Here is a 21,720-nt window from a genome sequence, read left to right as displayed (position 1 = left end):
AAGGAATCGCAACTGGGAGTCGGAAGTATCGGTTTCGCTCCTCCTCTTGGTTTCTGCTTTCCCCACCCCCGGAGTGGTCATGTGATCCGGCTTGTTCGTCAGGTCCGGCTTCCCCCTCTCGCGAGCGTTCATTTCCGCCGACCGGGCTCTTTGCGTCGTCGCTAGGAAGCAGCAAGAAGGGAGGGGGCGACGTTTGTTGGGGGTCGGGAGGGGGGGTCAAATCTCGCGTGGGTGCGCGCGCGCGAGCACAGCCGCTTCTCCTGAGGCCTGACGGGACGGAGAGAGGCCCTCGGCGCGCGAGGCCAAGGTGAGAGGCGCGGCCCTTCCCCCACTTCCCTCTCCTCTCGCGGGGCGAAGGCGGGGAGGCCCTTCGCTCTCCTCAGCCCTCGACCCTCCGTCACGACCTCCCCTCTCCGCACACGGCGCTCGGCTCTCCAGGCCTCCGGCCCCTTCCTCACTCGCTCCGGGGCCTCCGTTAGGCCCTCCCTCAGGCCCAGGCGCGTCTTCCGCCCGGTCCCCAGTGATTCGGCCGCCTGAAGTTTTGTCTACGGCCAGCCATTGTCTGCGGGCTTGCCGCACGTGGAGGCCTGTTTCGTCGGCTTACAAGATTCGCCTTCTGTGTTCCGAGGATTATACTGTGTTTTTTTACGGGAGGTCCGTCTCGGCTCTTCCATTCTGTCCCGAAACCTCCGCTTCTTTGTAGCAGGACAGCTGGGTTTTAATGGCACCGCTTTTGCGGGCTTTTTTCGGCGTATGGCCTTTTAATTGGAGTCAAGTCCTTTTTTGGCGGGTTGTATCCTGTGTAATGTGATTATAAAGAGGGTATTGTCCACAGTATGGTGTTGGCATGCAGAATTTTCTTTCCATACTTTCCATCCCCTGAAAAATAGTACGTCAGGTCACGTGCTATTCCAGCCATTCCTACCAAATTTGGCTTTTGCTCATTCTGTACAGATAGTGTTTTCTAAACTTCACACCTGGTGTTGAAAGGATTAGGATAGTTCTTATGTATTAACAAAGGATCTGTGTTTGGATTGCTTTCATTTTTTATATTTCCAAAGTGAGCACTAGGGTGATGCTCAAGAGTTCCACCCCAGCTCTGCTCCATGCCTCACCCACTCTGTGATCTGTACCATCTTGTATCTGTCACCTTGACAAAGACTGAGGAAAGAGGTTTGTCCAAGGCTAGATAACAAAATTGTGGCAGAAGATCCATAAACACAACCCATGTGTTGCTGTGAATTTCCTTATGGGAACTAATGCTAAGAGAGAAGGATTTAGTCAAGGTCAGGCAAGGAGTTTGGTTGTCCAATATGATGCTGAAAATGACTCTTGTGTTGAGGACAGTTGAATACTTCTCAAGGACTGTGTTCTGGAAAACTGAATACAACAGAGAATCTGTGAATGCGCAGAATGTTTAATCTATTTGTAAGCTACCTTTAAGTAACAGGACCATTAGGGTGGTGTACAGCAACAGATAAATAAAAAAATGTAAACATCTAAAAAGGAAGTATTGCCAATTAGTGCTTGCCAGTGCCAGTAATCCCTATTTCATTAACCCATGTGGCTTGAAATCAACTACAGCTTAGTAGTACAGTACTTGCAAATTTTTGGGGACGCGGGTGGCACTGTGGGTAAAAGCCTCAGCGCCTAGGGCTTGCCGATCGAAAGGTCGGCAGTTCGAACCCCGTGTCGGGGTGCGCTCCCGTTGCTCAGTCCCAGCGCCTGCCAACCTAGCAGTTCGAAAGCACCTCCGGGTGCAAGTAGATAAATAGGGACCGCTTACTAGCGGGAAGGTAAACGGCGTTTCCGTGTGCGGCTCTGGCTCGCCAGATACAGCTTGTCACGCTGGCCACGTGACCCGGAAGTGTCTCCGGACAGCGCTGGCCCCCGGCCTCTTAAGTGAGATGGGCGCACAACCCTAGAGTCTGTCAAGACTGGCCCGTACGGGCAGGGGTACCTTTACCTTTACTTGCAAATTTTACTTTGGGCAAAAAACAAACATAGTTTACCTGTCTCCCACCATATGTAATATATGACATAAGGTATAGGGCAGGGACATAAGGTGTCCCAGGGTGGAAACAGGTGTTTACTTACCCCATACGATTCTGTTATTGTAACATTAACACAGCAGTAAGGGAACAAACCATACAAAAGAGACTACCTTATAACTTGATTACTGCCAAGGTAATCTGGCATTATTTGGGAAGCCTGCTGTGGACCAGCTGGAGTTTCCAACCAAGGCAAGTTAAATAAATATTGTTATTGATAAGGCTGCACTAAGTCATTAGTTATTTGCATTCTAAGTATTTTGCCTCTGCAAGACTGTTTTCAAACAGACTTTCCCCTCAGTATTTTGTAATGCCTTTTTTCCCTTTCCAGATGTCAGAAGACCTTGCAAAACAGTTAGCTAGCTATAAAGCTCAGCTCCAACAAGTTGAAGCTGCTTTGACGGGAAATGGAGAAAATGAAGATTTACTAAAACTCAAAAAAGACTTACAGGTGAGAATAAGAAAAGGCTTTGTAACTTAAATGTTTTTACACGTATAGTGAAGAGCATCTTCTACGCTGTCAGTGTCAAAGAATTTACTATGGTGATATTAACGAGATGTGCTAAATGTTGGGGTTTAAAATCTTTCACAAAGAACTAGGGCTGTCATCTCATTAAAGTGATTAAAGGCATCTCAATTGTATTAATTTTTAGCAATTAAATTGACATAAAATATGCACCTGAGTAAAAATGAGAGTTCTGAAGCAATAAACTGCCCTGAGATCTTTTGATGAAGGGGGCCATATAAGTCAAATAAATCATGGGTAGGCAAACTAAGACCCGGAGGCCAGATCCGGTCCAATCACCTTCTAAATCTGGCCCACAGACTGTCCGGGAATCAACATGTTTTTACATGAGTAGAATGTGTCCTTTTATTTAAAATGCACCTCTGGGTTATTTGTGGGGCCTGCCTTGTGTTTTTACATGAGTAGAATGTGTGCTTTTATTTAAAATGCCTTTCTGGGTTATTTGTGGGGCATAGGAATTCGTTCTCCCCCCCCCCCAAAAAAAATAGTGTGGCCCCCCCCCCAAGGTTTGAGGGGTCTGCTGAAAAAGTTTGTTGACCCCTGAAATAAATGAACAAATAAGCCATTTTGTTTTCAGACGATTCACATGTGAATTGTAAGAGTTATTATCTCAGAAAAGGCATTTGCTTGTGCGTGAGAAAAAATGCCTTTTTAAAGATGGTGTTTGCCACCCACAATTTTTATGAGTGCTTGTGTGCCGAAAATATGTATATTTAAGAACCTTCTGCTCAGTCAATTGGGGCACCTTTTTAGTTGCTAAAAAGTTTTAATGGGTTAATGTAGCTGGTTAATCAATAGAACCTCGTACTTTTATATTTTGCTCAGTGCTGTATGCAGTCTTTTAATACTGGTACTTTAACACTGATCTCTAAATGCTTTTTTAAAAAACTTGTAATCTTTTACATTAAGCCAGGTGGAATGATTACCACAAATTAAAAAGCACTGTCCTGGAGTAAATGTTAATCTGTGTGTTCATTTGAGTTTTGCTTTTTGAAAAACACTGTAAACTAGAGTCTTTTAGGAAACAAATTTAGAATACTAGATAATGCACTATTATGTGTGCTGTTATCTTTAGTATATGACTCAGGTGTGCCTTGCAAGCACTAAACAGTCATCAGTGGTTCTAGCTCTTTGTTCTTCTTAGACTGTATTTTGCAAATGAATTTGTCATATGGTCTGTTTGTTCATTCATGTTTTCTTTGCCATTTCTACATGTAAGAGCAGCCTTTTACAAGCTTATTGTTCAGCTGCCAATATCTGAGGACAAAAGACAAGTCTTAATCGCATCAGATATGAAAGGTGCATATGTATTAAATTATTCCTTTTCTTGTTAAAATTTGTTCTATTTTTATTCCACCTTTCAGGCAGATACAGTCTCTCAGAGAAGCTCATCTCAAATCAAAAGTTCAATGATGGTGGCAGGCTTACTGCCTAAATGAAATGATGCACAGGCCCCGCCCCATGGTTACAAATTAAAGGGACAAGAGAAAAAGAGGAGGGGAAGGGAAGCGGAAGGAAGGAAGAAAAAGTAGATGAGGGAAATTAGTTTGACAACAATGTGTTATGTGTTTTACCTTCCTCTCCTTTCCCTGGATATCCCAAAAATCTGCTTCAGAGGCTACCCCAACCTTCTGGAACAGATTTTGAGTGGGTACAAGGGAGAGGAAAGGAAAGAGAAGTTCTGTTGCACAAGTGGGACAACAGTATTGGATACAATCCAGTAGATTAAAAAATCTAAAATACATGTAATTAATTACCTGTAGCTATAGCCTATTAATAGTTTTCTTTATAATCTCTAAATAGCAAAAAACATATGCAGGAAACTACTGAGTCCTTGCTCATATGTATTTTATAAAGAAAAGTATTTTCTGTATGCGTTCATTCTTTGTATCTGGTTTGTGTATAGTGGGCTATTCTCACATAAGTACAGTTTTTCAGTATTCAAACAATTTTCAGTATTCAAACAAGAAAACTTGCTGAAAAACCTATTTCTTCCACTAGCCAGTGCATTCATTGCACAATAATTTTCTTTTTTAAAAGTCTCAGTAATACTTGCTTTATCACTGGAAGGAGAGCAGAAAACTCCATTCTGTAGTTGTGTATCATTTTCTGCAGTCTACTTTTTACTCTTCCATTAAATATCATATTCATTTGTAATGCAAAGAGGAGAATGCAAACGAGAAATTTCCTTGCTGCCCTCCCCCAATATTAAAATTGGGATGAGCTATGGGAGTAGTATTAGATACTTGCTAAGAAACCAGATTCCCAAAGCTTATAGAAAAACCTTTAGTAAATTATGCGGACAGATTTCATGTGTTGTTCAGTCTGCTACCATTTGCCAGCAATACCGCAGTTGGTAAATAGTCTTCATGCATGGGCAGGGGTGAGACTACTTAAACTGTGTTTGACGACTTGTTCTTTTCCATCCCCAGGAAGTTATAGAATTAACCAAAGACCTTCTTTCAACACAACCTTCAGAAACACTTGCAAGTTCTGACAGTTCTGCTTCTGCTCCTCCAAGTCACACATGGAAGGTTGGAGACAGATGTATGGCAATATGGAGTGAAGATGGACAGTAAGTGTAGAAACAAACTTCTGTAACAGTTACATGAAATAATACAGTTCCATGGTAAGATACTTCCCTTTGGTTTATACTCTCCTCTTTGGCTGAGCACCAGTTCAGTAAAAATCATTGATTGGATCTTGTATTTTTCAAATACAAAATATATTAAACTTTAGAGCTAGGTCCATTGTTTTAATTGTTTAATTTGACTAGAACGTTGTAGACTATAATATGGCTTCTAATATCTTTTAAAATTTGCCACCTTCGAAAAATCTGGTGTGCAGTAACTGAAATCTGTTGTGTATACATTTCATCACTAATCTGAAAATGTTAATAGGAATGTCATTTACTTCAAAACTTGGAGCTCTGTTGAGATTGTATTAAGATACTTGGGAACCATTGAGGTGGCAGTAGGGAAAGAAGTTTTCCACTTTTCCACTGCTTCCTCCCCCTTTTCTGTACTGTAAATTTATTCTTTGAAGTGGGGCAGGAATGGGCTTAGAGAAAGCAGAGGTCCTTGCTCACAATTGTGTACATGTAGAAGGCTGCTGCTTTTGGGAGGATCTGTGGTTGTTGCACCCATCCAGACATGGTGGTAAGGGAATATAAAGCAGGGTGTTTAACATCCTTCCCAAAACTATCCACAGGCAAATATTTTAAGAGGGTTGAATAAAGACATTTAGAGCTCCCTTCACAAATAGTGATGTACCACTAGGGTGTATCCTTTTGCACATTTCCAAAGTGAATCAGTGATGGTCCTCCACCAGAAGAAATTCAATTCACCTTGGTCTTTGCTGAAGTGGGATGCAGCAGTAAACCCCTCAGAGTCATTCTGTTTGGTATGATTTGCTGACAGCAGAAAGTGATGGTGTGAACCAACACATTTTCTCCTAGTCCTGTTGCCTTTGACCTGCCTTCTGCTGGTAGAGATATTTTTTTAATACCTTATGGGAAGAAGACAACCAGCAGTTCTTTTTCTGCAAGGTTGGGGTCTCTTTCTTGCCATGGCCTTCCGCTTCTCCATTTAGGCCCCTGAGATGCCTGGGCCCAGACATTCCACTTAGTTTACTTCAGGATGTACTGCTTTTGAGTATCAGGTGATGTGATTGAGAAAAATAGATAATTACCTTGATTATCTATCTTCATTTAAGTTACTGTCACAAACCCTACATTGCTTAATGCTTTTCTTAATCCATCTTCTTACGTTAGTAATTCACTGCTTGCTTTCAGAGAGGCAGATTATATGAGGGCAGTGAAACCTCTGTCAAATTACAATCTCACATTGTAATCCTATGCATACATATCTCCTCAGATGTAAGTCCCATAGAACTTCGAATTACATGGGTATTGTGACTGAATGCCTCTTGTGGTGGTGAAAATTAGTACAAATTATAAAACAGCCAAACATGAATCCTCCAGATTCTATTAAACAAATTAGTTCTCACAAAATCAAACAAAAGTCAGGTTAAATGTGTGAAGGTGAAAATATATATGTGGTAACAAAAGGTTCAAAACTGAAGTTTATTTCAAATCAGTTGACTAACCAGCTCTTGGACTTTAGGATTGTAACTAGTTTGTATGCCAGGCACCTGACAATTCTTGAACAGAATTTATGTTTTAAGAGTTTTGACTTGAAATGCCAATCCAAAATGAAGCAGGAATGTCCTGAAACTTAATATTAATATTAATCACTGCAAATACAAGTTTTGTAGGGTTGAGTTGTAAACCATTACTCACATGCTTACAGCCATGATATCTTTACAGGTGTTATGAAGCTGAAATTGAAGAGATAGATGAAGAGAATGGCACAGCTGCAGTCACCTTTTCGGGATATGGCAATGCTGAAGTCACACCCCTGCTCAATCTGAAACCTGTGGAAGAGGGAAGGAAAGCAAAGGAAGACAGTGGCAACAAACCCATGTCCAAGTAAGTGGCTGAAACAGTTTTCAGTTGGCTCAGTGTGTCATATAGCAATAAGAAGAGCTGTAAGGCTACTTTGCTGATGAATCATCTCTTCCCAAAGGTGATTTTACAGCAAAAAAGTCATAGAAGTCAACACTATCCTTAGATATTATTGAACCATACTCTGCGTAGTTACCCTAGATTTGGGAAAGAGGTAATGCACATTGTCTATTCTCCCTCCCCCCAAATTAAATAATGCCTTAGGATATGGGCTTCGCTGCCCCAATTTTAGAGGTCCAACCTAGGGAAACTTGTAAAGCCCAAAACAGTCTTTGCCATTTTAGGACTGAACTGGTACTAAGAACTAAGGATGGTCAAATGTGTCAGTTTCTGTTCTGCTTGTGCTTGTTCATAGGTCCCTTTCAATTTCACATTAATCTGTGATTTTTTTAAAAAATCCAAATGAAAAAGAATATTTAAATATGGATTGAAATATATGGAGTGAATTAGGTCAGTTCTTAAAAATGCAGTTCTTAATTTATCCTCAATCCCTACTGTGAACATATACATAGTGGTTTGAGATTATGATGAAGGTGTTCTGGTTTGTGCTACTAACTTTAATGCTTATCATGCGGAGTTGGTTAGTCTCATGAACTCCAAAATGATTGCTCCATGCCTATGTAGTAGTATATTTCCCCTGGGACAAATTCTGAGCTAGAGTTGCTCTGTGTTTAGCAAGACATTAGCTAGTTTCAACTGATTTCTGAAAGAGAGCCGTTATTCGTAGTAGTGCATGAAAGTAGGATTGCTGTGCTTTATTGAAACTTGCAATGCACAGATTGCTTTACAGAAGGAATGACAGCACTTTCTACAGCTGGAGAATGAAATGGGCCTGGACAGCTGAAGCCCCATTGTACTGAGAGTTTATCTTTACATTCACCTAGCCCAAGGTGAGACTCTCTTAATCAGTGTATCCTTGCTTTTATCTACATGTTCTGAGAACAAAAGTGAAGTTAAAGCAAAGGTGATGTGGGGCTTCCAGTTGGTTGCAATGTAGATGTAATGCCCATACAAAACCATTGCCATATACTGTGGCTGAACTGCCAGTGTTGTAAAAAGAAGGCAGTTCTGGTGGGTAAAGATGTGGATGTAAGGCAGTATTGATAACTCAGAATTAACCACCTCGGCTTAATCTCTTCATATTTGATGTTTTGTGAAAATTTGCCCTGATTGTATAGCAACCACCTTCCCATGACACATTACTGCCCTTAGACTTTCTGAAGAGGAAACTGAGGTACATAAGTAACCTTCAGTGCCATTTCTCATTTTAGAAAAGAAATGATTGCTCAGCAACGAGAATATAAAAAGAAGAAAGCTTTGAAAAAGGCCCAGCGAATCAAAGAACTGGAACAAGAGCGAGAGGACCAGAAAGTCAAATGGCAGCAGTTCAACAACAGAGCTTATTCAAAAAACAAAAAAGGCCAGGTTTGTATATGCTTGCATTAGTAGCTTACTCATAGAGGTTTCTTGCTGAAGAGGAGCAGTGTTAAATGTATGGCAGCACAGGAGTAATCCCCCAGACAAAGACAAAATAATATTATAGGCAAAGCTGTTTGTTTCTGGATTATACAATGGGAGAGATCTGTTTATAATATTCTTAATGTACAGTGGTACCTCTGGTTACGAACTTAATTCATTCCAGAGGTCCATTCTTAACCTGAAACCGTTCTTAACATGAGGTACCACTTTACCTAATAGGGCCTCCCGCTGCTGCTGCGCTGCCAGCGTGCGATTTCTGTTCTCATGTTGAGGTAAAGTTCTTAACCCGAGGTACTACTTCCAGGATAGCGGAGTCTGAAACCCGAGGTGTTTGTAACCAAGGTACCACTGTATTGTTAAATATCACTACACTTAGTTTGAGTCCCTGCAGATAGGGTGGGATAAACTAATGGATATGCATGCAGGTCCCAGTTTCTGAGCACAATGCATTTCCAGGAAATTGTTCGCTAGGCAAGCATTCGCAATTTCCATTATTTCCTATGGAAACATTTCTAATCCATGCTTTCTGCCTGAGACTGTTGCAGCCAATAAGCAAAAGCCAGACAAAGGGATATCTGATTTGTCTGATGACTCTCCCTTCTATGGTTTTTGCCCAAAATGGGTGCTGGTGACCAGCAAAGCACAAACAAGTAAGGACATGAGCAAACTCCAGCTGTTTGGATATCTGAATCAGCCATTTCTGTAGCAAAGTTTGAGTATAATTCTTTGTGTTTGAACAACAGATTTCTGATAACAACTGTTCCAATAGTAGCACCTGTAAAGTTAAAAGTTCATGCTATAAAGCTTGTGGCATAGTTGCTTGCACTATGATGCTTTTAGGCTGCCATAATGTACAAAGCTCTTTGTATGTTTCATATTCTCGAGTTTGGTATTGCCAAATATAACTCGCACTCTGTTTGACCCATTGATATGTGAGTTAGGTTTTTAGTGTGTGCTGTTTGTATGCTAAATTATTTTGAGTGGTGGTGGCAAAGGAAAAACATTAATAAGCACCACATTGTAAAGATACCCTTAACAGAGCATGCAGAAGACACTTCAGGCAACTGAGGCTGGTGACACTTTATGAAGTTTATAGCTATAGGGGCAAAAAAGGTTTTGTTTTCCTTTAGCCCTTCTTTGTGCATTGAAAGGACCCTTATAGAACTGTAGTGGTTCACTGGGAGAAAATAGGACTTGCTGAGTGCCATGACCAGAGCAGAAGTGCTTCATTTCCAATTACAGCTTTTTTGTTAAAGGTTCCTGTTTAATGATCAATAAAATGTAGTTGTATTTTGCTTTTTGAATGATGCATGTGAACATTTGATATTAGCACTCCTTTGCTGACTTGTTGAAATTTGAAAATGTTACAATTGGTGCTTTTAATTTGTTCCACAGGTAAAGCGAAGCATCTTTGCTTCTCCTGAGAGCGTAACAGGGAAGGTTGGAGTTGGAACGTGTGGAATTGCAGACAAACCCATGACACAGTACCAAGATACATCCAAGTACAATGTCAGACATTTGATGCCCCAGTAATTGAGGGAGAAAATGACTTAACATCACTTCTGCAGGGCTTTACATTTACCTTTTTATTGTTCTATTTTTCTAAAAGTAAACTATTGGCGCATAGTGAAAATGGTTGTTGACATCAGTTGGCTTATGCTGGTACAAGCCTTAAGCAAGGTAATAGCTGTTCAGATGACCCCTTTGCTCTTAAAGATGTAAATTGCATAAATGTGCACACGTCAGACTGTGTTGAAGAAATGCCCTTTGCAGTATCCTGAAGTGTCTGATTTCTCAAGTGTCCATCCCTATAGCATTAGTTGGGAATGCCATCAAACAAATGGTCGTGAAATAAAATAGTTATCCCAGCTTTCCTTGCTCCCTCTTATGTGCTTACAGGCCTGCCATCTTATTGCAGGATAGCTGTTAAGCACTGTAACTCCTGCAGAACTAGTATAATTATGATGACTTTCTCTGGATTTTATTCTATTTTGAAAGTCAATTGTTAGTTGATCACAATCTGCATCTGCTTCCTTGGCTTGTAATGAATCTGGGCCATCTAATCTCCAGTTAATGATTCATAAGCCAGAAACAGACTGGTCTTGGTAGGCAAAATTTGTGCTCATGATTGACTCAACTGAGGAGAAGGGAGTGAGCTTTGACATGAAATCTCAGAGATGCTCTAAAGCTTAGTGTGACTTCAGGGGCATGTCCCTGTCATTTTCCCCTAGTCCAGGCTGGATAGTGGTAGAACCAGGGGCTTGTCTCTGTCACACTGAGCCTCAGAAAATCCTTGAAAAGCAGGAAGATACACTGCTGTTTTCCCACTTTGCAAAATCTCTGCAAGGTTGGGAGGGTGGTGGAAGGAACCCCCAGATCTTGCACTGTTTCGAAAGCAGCAGGACGTCTTGCTTCCCCCCAAGGCTCATCTTAAATTGATGTAGATTTCTCTTGCCCTCTTCTGAGTATGGAGAAAAACTAGGGGAATCTCTGAATTCAACACAAGGGGTGATATTCAACTCATACTTGGAGCAAACCCACTGAAATCAGGGGGTCTGCTTTAACTTAGTTGGGTATTATCCAAAGTCTTGAAGATTCCACCATCCTCCCAGCTCAAGAAGGTGGAGGTTCTCACCAGAAAGAAAAAAAAAGCACTTGCTAGTGCCAAGCAGGTAAGCATATTTATTGTCAGGAGCAGAACATTTTGATTTATAGGTCTTGAGAACCTACCTGTAGGCTTCCTAAGATGTATTCAGTCACTTTGCAGGTTTGATTAGCACTTTTAAGTGTTCAAAGAGTCAAATGTTACATATAGAAATAGTTATTCCTCTTGAGAATTACTCAGTGCGTTTATGTTGGTAAATATGGCAAGTCACCTGCATTGTGCTGAATTTTTTGTGTGCTTATCCAGCTTTTTTAAATGCAACAGGAGGTTCCTCTTACAAGGTTTAACTTACGTTAGTATTGCTGGCCCTCCTTGATTTTATTTGGGAAACCATGTGTAAAAGTCCAGGCCTATTTGTATCTTGTGGATGCAATTGCTTCCCTTTGCCATACGTATTGCTTAGGGTTGTAGTCTATCTCTCAATCTTGAAATGTGTCTGACACAAAAAGTTAACGTATAGCCCTGTATACAGTGTAGATAATTATTTTTGTAAAATATGGTGTTAAGTTAATGAACAAGACTGGATTTAGTTATTTCTCGTACAAGAGTAATTCTTGCTCATTAATCTGAACTCCATTTCCCATGTATATTATGTTGTTGTAGTTCCCTTTTGTAATTTGTTTTCTGAATTAAATAAGATCAGGAACCATCAGCATTTGTTGATGCACTGATTAGTGTAAATGTCTGACAGTTTACTTGAGCCTAAAATCCATATCTAGTAGCTTAGAATCCATCCATAGAGAGAGGTTCTTCTTGTTAACAAAAGGAGGAGGTAATTTTTATGACTGTGTTGATTTCAGTTTTGTATGTTTAACTTTTATTAAAATAAAGAATTCAAAACCTCTTGGCTTTGTTCCAAAGAATCTAAAAATGTGAAAAAATTTAAAACTGGTATGAAATTACGTAATATGGTCAGAATTGTAGGAGTTGATGATTGATGACAGTTTACCTGTTAGGAAGACATGCATATTGAGGCAGGATTTTCAGTTGTCCTTGAAGCTGATCATTCAAATTCTGAATATTTGGGTCCTGAGATGAGAAACTGCCAGGATTAATATCTTGATTCTGTTGTTTGTTGTGACTGAATAGCTAACTTTCCTATGGGAAAGCATTTCACTTCTTTTCAAAGCAGGTAAAGCTGGAGGCCAGTGCAGCAGAGCCTACTGTTCTTTTAACTTACTGCAGGAGATTTGTGCACTTGTATGGAAAACTGGGCTGCAATTTTCAGTAGACTAGGTAAGCCATCAACGTAGATGGAGCTATGCTGTTGCAGCAGTTTGACAACTGAACTAGTATTAATTTTTTTCATTAGCGATGTGGGAAGAGAAAAGGGTAACAAATCTTACTAGAAATAAAATTTCATAAAATTTATTTGTATATTTTAAACAAGTTTATATAGATGCCCACAAACAAAAGAATAATGTTTACAATGATGGAAAATGTAACATCTTTGTCAGCACCATCCCTGCACCACTATAGATAATGCTGTTTCAGTATTGTTTTGACGATTGGCGCTGGTCAATTTAAGCACCAATCATGGATTGGTTGGGGGGTTTTATCATTCAGTTCCTCAAGTAGCAGTTGGCTACAGCACCATTAGAGTAACTGCACCAAAGTTCAGGAAACCTCAGAGGAAGCAAAATAGTGATAACAGAAATCTTAAAAATAAACTTGCACATAAAAATATTTGTCAAGAGGATACATATCTGTTTAAACACGGAATTGCATTCCTAGACCAGTGCAGTATCATTATATAGAAACATAGCACTGTACATTTCCCCCCTTTAATACACAAATTACAAAGGAAACCCATAATTCAGTAGAGGCTGAAACAGATTTGCTGGTATTTTTTTTAACAGCTGGGAAAAATTATAATGGCACAAACCTAATTTTGTGCATCAGACACTGGTTAATGTGATTGAAGATAAAATGTACTTACTGGGTTTAAAGACCTGTATTGTAGTCATTTTACATTAGAATATAATAGTTGCAAACATAAATCCTATGCAAGATTACACTGCAGTAACTCTTTTCTTTTAAAATAGCAAAGTAATAGAAGCTGCAGAAGACTAAGTTTAGGAAAACATTTTGAGAATTGCAAAGTGAGATGTCATGCTTGAATTACAATTTCCTTTGCATTCTGCGATGGCTAGGCTTGCAAGATCAGTAGCAGGATTGTTTATATACCGCAAGACTGTGACATTTTAAAATCCAAGAGCTACGTAGCACAACAGTGATTGATGAAAAAATGCATTTTTTTCTTAGCTGTTGTGATTTTAAAACAATTTAATGTACCATGTCAATAGGTGCTGAATAGGGACATCAGCCTATTCCAACAAGAGCACTATCAGAAATATCTCCAGAGAAGCACATTTTCTCTGTGGAGGAGCCCTATCATTACTTATTTGGGTTGAATTTGAATCATGTTTTTATAATGGGTAAGGCATTTTATGCATATAAAGGGCTAGCTTGCCTTCATTTGGCATGTTCTTCATTCAAAAAATGGGATTAATCTGTTCTGGCAGTTTGCAACAAGCAGTGAGCTGCTATGCAGGAAACACCTGCCTGAATACACCCCCTAGTTACTGCCAATTGGAGCATCATGTTGCACAACCTGGTTGGTCCCTCCCTTAGGGGGTCAGCTGAAGTCCCTATAGGGAAGGGTATATAACTTACACTCAGCTTCCTGACATGCAATATTTTGTTGTGTGTTGGAGCGCCTGCTAAGTTTCTAGCTCCTGTAAAATTTCTAGCAGGACTTGCTGATATTTTTCTATCTAGCAAATGTCTGAATTGATGTGTGTCTTCCACATTGGATTCAGTAATTGATTTTACTGTTCAGCTCTTCAAATCCTACATAGCCTTGTAGATTTCATTGTTTTTTGTTTGTGTATGACAAGTTAATCTTGCAGAGCATTAGGAGCAGTAATGCCGCTACACTTACTTGACTGGAGATTTTAGCCACGGTATAATAGAGTGTTTGGCATGCTTGAGCCCACTGTAATCAAATGACCAGCCTGTTGAACTCTTTGTGTATGACTTGGTCCCTGCTGCTTTTGTAACAGAAATTAAGGATAGCTGTGTATTTGAGAAACTGTACAATGCTACTGTAGCTTGCATTTGGGGGTGGGTGAGGAAGGTAGCCACTTCAGGTAAGTAACTTTGCTTAAATATCTATCTTAAATGTACAGAAAATAGGAAAGGAGCTGAAGGTTGATTCACACACGTAGAAGTTTCGCAATAGTAGCTACTGGAAAATCCTGCCGTTTTCCTTAGCAGCTTGTCTTATACACCCACAGCCACATGCAGCATTCAGCTTTTGGCATGCCGCAGTAACCATTGTTTCTTGAACTCCTGATGCTGGATCCTCTGCCTAGTATTGAGCTGAAGGTTAGTCCAGTGTAGAACGCTTGTGCATTCTCTCTCCCCCACCCCCAGCTATTTTGTGTACAGTGATCATCTGAGTTGGCCCTGAGCTTTAGTCCTGTTATAGTCATAGAAGCAGGTTCCTTCTGTATGCAGTGGTTGTTAATAGAGTAATATACTAAAACCAAGATCATATTGTGCTACAAGGAATCAAGAGGGGTGGGGGCAAACTACGTAAATGCTAGTGGTATCTGAAGTATGAGGACATAGATATTCATAGCTATTTTAGTAGCATTTACATCCAAATTTCCTGTTTTTCTAAAAGGATCTTTAGCATTTAAAAAAAAATAGTTCTGACACTGGCTTATATATACCCGCACTGGTTTGACCAGCTGAACAGAGAAATAGTGGATAGTGTTTAGTAGTTAAAAAAATTATTTGCAACTTGGCTAGAGAGGAGAAAAATGAACAATTCTTGATGTTGACGATTCTGTTTTTAGTGTTCCTTCTTTTGTAAATTATCTTGCTATTTAGAACTTTCCAGTGGCGTAATTTAATGATGGCAGGTGTAGACTGTGCACCAGGGAGGCCAGTTGTTACAGCGTTGTAAAATGGCTAAGGATTAGGCCATAGGTGAAGAGTGAACAGTAACAACTGCTACTTTCAGTTGGCTCCAACATTGGCCAGTTTCTCTAACGCCATTGATCTGATGCAGACCATGGTACGTCAACTGGTCCTGGTGCTCTGCCTCTGGAAGCTAAGATCATTGGTTCACATTGGTTAAATCTCCTTTAACTCACAACCCCTTTCCCACTTTTGTGTTGCATGACCAATCATGTTATAATGGAACTGCAGTTTCCAGCTCCTCAGTGCATGAAGTCTGAAGAGCAAAAGATGAAGTCACAACAAAAGAGGGTTTCAAGTTTCTGAGAATCATGAATTTTAATTAACTGTAAGTTGTTATTGCCCATATAAGCCCATTCCACTAGTATGTTACTGTCTTTGAACTGAAGTGCCATAGTGTGCTCCAAGTCATGTAGTCCATCACATTGCATGAGTTTGAAGTTCAGTGCTGTCTAGTTGCCTCACTCAAGACTGTTCAGGGAAAAGTGGCCATGCATGTACAGCTGCTGCTTCCATTTTTCATCACATTCAAAAAAGCTCAGATATAGGGCACATGATTTGCATGGAAAGAGTTCAATCCCCGCATCTCCAGGAATATGGCTCTCCTATAGCAAGGTTTGGAAATATCCATGCCTAATCCTAGAGAGAGAATAAACATAGACACTAGCAACCTCACTAGTGGTTGCTTATGTCCATCATTTCCTAGGTGGCAGAAAACAAACATAACTCTTGCGCATCTTCTGGATATAGTAAGGTACACATCCATTCTTGGCATTACCCACACAAGCATTAACAGTGACAAATACCTCAAATAAGAGCTTTCACCAAGATGAAGACAAACCTGGACTGATATATTTCTCAGTAAGCATCATGAATGTCAACAGTCTTGGTGATAATGAAGTCAGTTTAGCCTTTTTATGTTCATTAGCTTTTGGGTGAATAGAATTTCCCAGCCATTCAAGGCCTGGTGATGCACCTATATGGGATTACCAGTTTTGGAAATGGCCCATTCCTGCAGCTGATGCAAGCTGTATGCCAAATGCAAAGTCACATTTAACTTTTGGGTCTCCGTCTACAGATATAGGCATGTTTATCTGAAAGTGAAACACCACTGAACACAGTGTGACTTCTGAGCAAACAAGCATAGGGTCACATTACAAATTAGACATGGGGAGGGGGAGAAGATTATATAAATGTATCTCAAGTGTAAGGAACAAGAGGAAATTTCAAGATATAAATTCAATTTAATGACGAACATGGGGAAATAAAGCCTTTTCTAGCTGTTATATTGAAGTTTGAGCTGCTTTCTGGCTATCACTATGACTATTACGCAAACGTACCCTTTTCTTTTTTAAAAAAAATAGAATGGCTAACATAACATACATATTCAGCCTGTTGTACCTTGTTGCAGTGGCTCTTCAACAAACTGTTATATGTGATTCTAGAGCAACACTTCAAAGACCCTCTAGGTTTATATTGTGCTTGTGCAGAATTTAGTGTAGGTAGAATCTTTTTTATATGTTACTTATTATACAAAGGGAGGTTGTGTGTCTAGCTCTAACCCAAAGGTCACACACAGCTCTTCCTGGTGCCTTGTTGTGGAATAACTTCTGAAGGAGAGAACCTCCCCAACATTCTAAATCATTCTGGGAATCTATGGAGCTAGGAAATTCCTCCTCCCCAAACACTCTTCAAGAGAGTCCAGGAACAGTCATGTTACCCCTTCAACAAAGTAATGCATAAAGAGACTTGTCCGTCCTTCCCATCTAATTATTTTTTACATGATCTTGACACATAACAGCACTTAAATCAGATCAGTATTCAACATCTGGACAGCAACTTTCCAGGCTCATCTTTTTTCTAGTCCTTCTAAAAAAAAATTTCCAACCAGAGATGTCAGGGTTTGAACTCAACTCCTTTTACCTTCAAAGCATGTACTCTGCTACATGAGCTCCTGTGATCAGAAATGGACTCAAAGGATGTCAGTGGGACAGATTTTTGTGTCTGCAAAATCACAAACCAAGGCTACCCACACAACTCAGTACTACAATTTTGGCTCATTTTGAGTTCTCGCCAGTCATTCTGACAGCCCCAAAGAATTGTGCTGGGACGCTATAGCTTCACACATGCAGATAATGGGCCAATTAACAGACCTCAGTACTATAAAAGTTGTTGCTACTGGTTCAGCTGAACGTTTTACTCCCATTAACTACAACTAATGGGTTCTTATTCCAGCCACTAGAGGGAGAGAGTACCACATGCAGTAAACCAGAATGTTTATAGAGTCACCTAGGGAAGATTAATGTAGAACAACAACTGGATCCAGGCTTTACCAAACAAAATAAAAAATAAAAAACCCCAGCTCTATAAAACACACTATAACCTTGGTGGGATTATGCTTCTATTTCATGACACAGGTTCTAAAGTTGTGTCTTGTATTATATGACACAGTAATAGCTCTGGGGTGAATGGATAACATGTGGGTTCAAACATACACGCAGCATATCAGTATCAAGACAAGATCTACATGAGAGGTCATTTGGGGTCATCTAATCACATGGCCAATAGGTTTTTAAAAAAACTTCCAGGCACAAGAACATGGGAATTCTAAAATATTATCATGAGTGACCAAAATGGCAGAACACAGTGCATTTCAGATACAGAAATGTTTAATGGTGTTAAAGTGCTACTATTAAGCAGAACCATATGCTAACATTTAAACACAATTCCACTGCACTGCTAAATGAGGTTACCTTGTTTTTTTTGTTTTTTTGTTTTTTGTCGCCCAGCCCTATCTAAAGAATAATAAAATTAAAAATCTACAGGACTGAAATTAACAACCCAATAATTATAATCAGCAATAAGTTATGAATTTTATAAAGCATTTTTTTCTCTTTTTCTCTTTTTTTCCCTTAGTAATTACGGGGTAGGCAAATTACTTAAGTCTCAAACAAGTGTCATAAATGAGGTCTCTAAAAAAAGAAGTTTAAACTTGGTAAAGGAACAATAATAAAAATCCTTGTAGTTAAAAACTTAAAAGTGAAAGCAAAGAAGACCTCAAAGTGCAGGTTAGAAAGCTTATCGCAAAAGGAAAATCATTTTTAAAAAATTGGATACAATCTTATTTTGTTAACAGCAAGACAACTGCAACAGTTCCTGCTCAGGGAGAGTGGGAGGCGTCCCCTGAGGAACTGTGAGACACATGCCATGTTAACTGTGGGCCCACAACTATGGTTGGATCCAGGTGGCAAAGTTTGCAAAGGGAATCCATAAAGGAAATCAAAAGGAAGAGCCATAAAACCCGAGGAGAGTTCCCTGTTCCTTTTGTGCATGGCAGCAGAAAAACGGGTCCCTTTCCATTGGTGTTAGTTACAAAAGACATCTGCAGAATCATGCCTACGAGTTCTAAAAAGACATTGTTGCATGTAGGTTCTCTCACCTGAACAACTTTTACAAACATTTATCAAAATAATTTGCAAAAGGAAAAAAAAAGGATCATTGCGGCTCAGAATGGAGGCTGTGCCTTTCCTGCACATCATATCTTTTACAGGCTTGTCTGTCTGTCTGTCTCGCTCTGTCAGAAGCATCACTCTACAAGACAAGGAGTTACTGCTGTAGCCATTGAATCCAGAGAGCAGTTGCACTGTGTGCTGGTATTTTACAGCTCAACACCCTAGTGCTAAATAATGCGGCACAAGCTCTTGCCTTGAAACAATGTCCAGCTGAAAAGTTGAGCTGAATGAGAATTGCTTCCAGATTTGCAGCACCTCTCTTTTCACAGGGCATGAGCAGAGCTTCTAACTATTATTGTTATCTCTTAGGTAATAATGATCAGAGCTGACTGGAGAAACCTAGTGGGCAGAAGGTGTTGACTGGACTAGCTACTGCTGGTGAGAGTACACAAGAACTTCCCATAGTTCTCGCGTTCAGGTTAAAGGGGGAAAGAAGCTTCAATCAAGTGATGGGATTTTAAGGAGAATGAAAAAAGGAGTTTTGTAATTCATAAAATTGTGCAAACTCATCAGAAGAGGCTGGTCCAAGAAACTAGTATCACCTTGGCTACTTTTGTCCCACAATCTGGGACTAGCGTTAGATCATCATCATGAGATATTGGACTAACGTTTTTATTTATATTTAGCACCACAAGGGCTCTTAACAAAGCTTGCTAAATTTGGAAGATGGAAAAATTTCCATTTCTCAGAAGGTATGACAAACTGAGAAAAAGGATTGGGGCCAGAATAACCAAGATCCCTTGTCCAAATCAAATAATCTCTTAGCAAAGCTATCCACTTATACATGGGCAAATCTCAGTCCAGCTGTGCACAACTGGAGTCCTGCTTCAGACGTCAAAATAGCTATGGGTTCAGCACTAAGTCAGTATTTTGGACTATGACAGCATGGAGACTGACTGACTCCCCTGTTAGGTTCCCACCCTCCTGTGGACCCACAGAGCTATTCTAGAGTTGCATCTGTCCAAGCTTAGCTGTTGAAGTGCGGTTCGGAGAAGAAAAATACTGTATCTAAGAGCTCTGCTGTGTGAACTTCAACTACCCCAAAGAAATAATCTGCTCTGCCCTAGCACCATGCTCTAGGAAGTGAAGGAGAGCTTGACACTAGCGCTGGAGTAACCCTCATCACTCCCAATGCTTTGCAAGCTGCTGTGGTCATCAATGTCACTTGTACTGGTTGTGCTGATATCATCCACGTCTCCATGGGAGAACTCTGTGCTTTCCACATCCACTTCGATTTCTTCTGCAAAAGAAGGAAGACGCCCCAAGTTAGTATCAGGGTAGGTTCACTGTTCAATCAAGACTGGCAAAAGGTCCTGGCCACATCATGAGATTTGCTTGGAAATGTCTAGTGTTGTATCATTGAGGAAAAAGGAAGAACAGAAGGCAGGAAACTGTCGTTATATTAATCCATGTTTTGAAAGAATTATTATTACAGCCCATTTGGTGCCAGCTGATTTGGACTCCCAATTTAACAGATTTTGGATTAAACATTTTAAATTATTGGTGAGTGCTCCTGAGCACGGAAAGGAGCTTATTACTGCACAACTATTTAACTGCTTAGTACATTTTCAGTCATTTTGATTAGAAAGTTATTGATTAGATTATCACTTTCAGCTGCTAGCTCAAGAGAGAAAATTCATATCTAGTGGCACAGCCTTGGATTAAGCAGATAGTTACCAATACAATATCGTAAATCTGAACTCCTGCTGCTCTAGAAAACAGATTACCCCTTCTCAAATCAACAACAAGGAGCTTTGTTGCAAACCAGGGAAGGCACATTAATCGTTGCATGCAAATTATACGCAGACACTATCACATTCTACGCTTTGAATTAGTAATACAAGTAAATTGGCATCCTCTCACTTAATTTGCACGATTCATTCTAAATTTTTGAGTTCTCAGAGATTTAAATTTGCAAGGGCAAATGAGGTCTAGGAAAGGGTCATCTGTGGAGCAGGAAGACATGCAGACCTTCAGCCATCTTGACCAATGGATGCCTAGCACAGATCTCCTTTTACAGTCTGTTGTTTCAAACACTTAGAAAAAGCACACAGCAGAGCATGGAACTGTACTATCTCAGAATGCAACACATGTTGAAATGCTCTAGTGCATACAATAAAAAAATATGGAAAACTAGCACTTCAGGGAGAAATATAGACTAGAAACTTCTCCGAATGACTGAATCAGCAAAGAGCCTTGACCTGCAAGTGTGTCCCTGTATTTACAAATTCCTCTAGGCAACCATAAAAGACAGGCTTTAATGAAAGAGGACACTAATCCACATAGAGTATCAAACTGCATGGCACATTATGTGTGTCCCATGCCATTTAAAATATATAGACAATACTTTGGGTCATCAAGCATACTGGCTCACCATCCTCAGAAGGTAAAACAAACTTCTAGGGGGAAACAATAGATAATAATATTCTGGAGTCATCCTGGAGAAACATATCAAACATCTTCACTTCTGAGATTTCTCAATGGTTATGTAGAAATCAGGTTAAAATAATAGCTATGCCAGATACATATACCTTATTTCAGTCCAGCATAGCAAGAGCAAATTAGCAAGGGTGTTATAAGGGAGATGAGACGCTGCTGCTAATTGATCCTGCACAGACACAATGACTTGGGGCACAATAATTTTGCTATTCCCTTCATCTCATCTAAGAACCCCATGCTGAAATATACTGATATTATGACAAGGCAGACTAGGTTCGAGTTTATCAGTGTTAATGTGTCAATCATTCTGGTTAACGCTGCTTCCCAATTATAGGCATACCTCGTTTTTTGCGCTTTGCTTTATTGCACTTCTCAGATACTGTGTTTTTAATAAATTGAAGGTTCGTGGCAACCCTGCGTCAAGGAGGAGTCATTTTTCCAACAGCATATGCATGTCGTGCTTCTGTGTCACATTAATTAAGATATGCACATTGGAGGTTTTTTTTAGACATTATGCTATTGCACACTTTAGA

The 21,720-nt window shown here is 40.0% G+C and overlaps 2 protein-coding genes and 1 long non-coding RNA gene across 6 annotated transcripts in view; 2 read left to right on the top strand and 1 right to left on the bottom strand.

The window, feature by feature from the left end:
- Positions 1–154: 154 nt before the first annotated feature.
- On the top strand, positions 155–12,090 carry SMNDC1 (survival motor neuron domain containing 1). Of its 2 annotated transcripts, none has more exons than XM_028730322.2 (6): positions 155–307; positions 2,383–2,502; positions 5,010–5,152; positions 6,905–7,066; positions 8,374–8,527; positions 9,977–12,090. In XM_028730322.2, the coding sequence occupies exons 2-6, from the start codon at positions 2,383–2,385 to the stop codon at positions 10,112–10,114; spliced, it is 717 nt and encodes a 238-aa protein (XP_028586155.1). In that variant the 5' UTR covers positions 155–307; the 3' UTR covers positions 10,115–12,090. The 2 variants fall into 2 exon arrangements, with proteins under 2 accessions (XP_028586155.1, XP_028586156.1); XM_028730323.2 differs by lacking the exon at positions 155–307 and adding an exon at positions 372–654.
- Positions 12,091–12,488: 398 nt separating this feature from the next.
- On the top strand, positions 12,489–21,599 carry LOC144328000 (uncharacterized). Its single transcript, XR_013393194.1, has 2 exons — positions 12,489–15,564; positions 19,058–21,599. It is a non-coding gene; the product is annotated as an uncharacterized LOC144328000 (long non-coding RNA).
- Positions 12,599–21,720, bottom strand: part of MXI1 (MAX interactor 1, dimerization protein) — an 80,899-nt gene continuing 71,777 nt past the window's right edge. For 2 of the 3 annotated variants that reach the window (XM_028730320.2, XM_028730321.2), the window contains exon 6: positions 12,599–19,988. In XM_028730320.2, coding sequence (XP_028586153.2) covers positions 19,825–19,988 — 164 coding nt within the window. In that variant the 3' untranslated portion in view covers positions 12,599–19,824. The remainder of the gene's footprint in view (positions 19,989–21,720) is intronic. The other variant, XM_077930222.1, reaches the window with a different exon arrangement.

This window comes from Podarcis muralis, chromosome 6 (genome assembly GCF_964188315.1).
Source record: "Podarcis muralis chromosome 6, rPodMur119.hap1.1, whole genome shotgun sequence".
Classification (NCBI taxonomy): domain Eukaryota; kingdom Metazoa; phylum Chordata; class Lepidosauria; order Squamata; family Lacertidae; genus Podarcis; species Podarcis muralis.
Note: the sequence above shows the minus strand (reverse complement) of the source record. Positions and strands in the feature narration are given on the sequence as shown.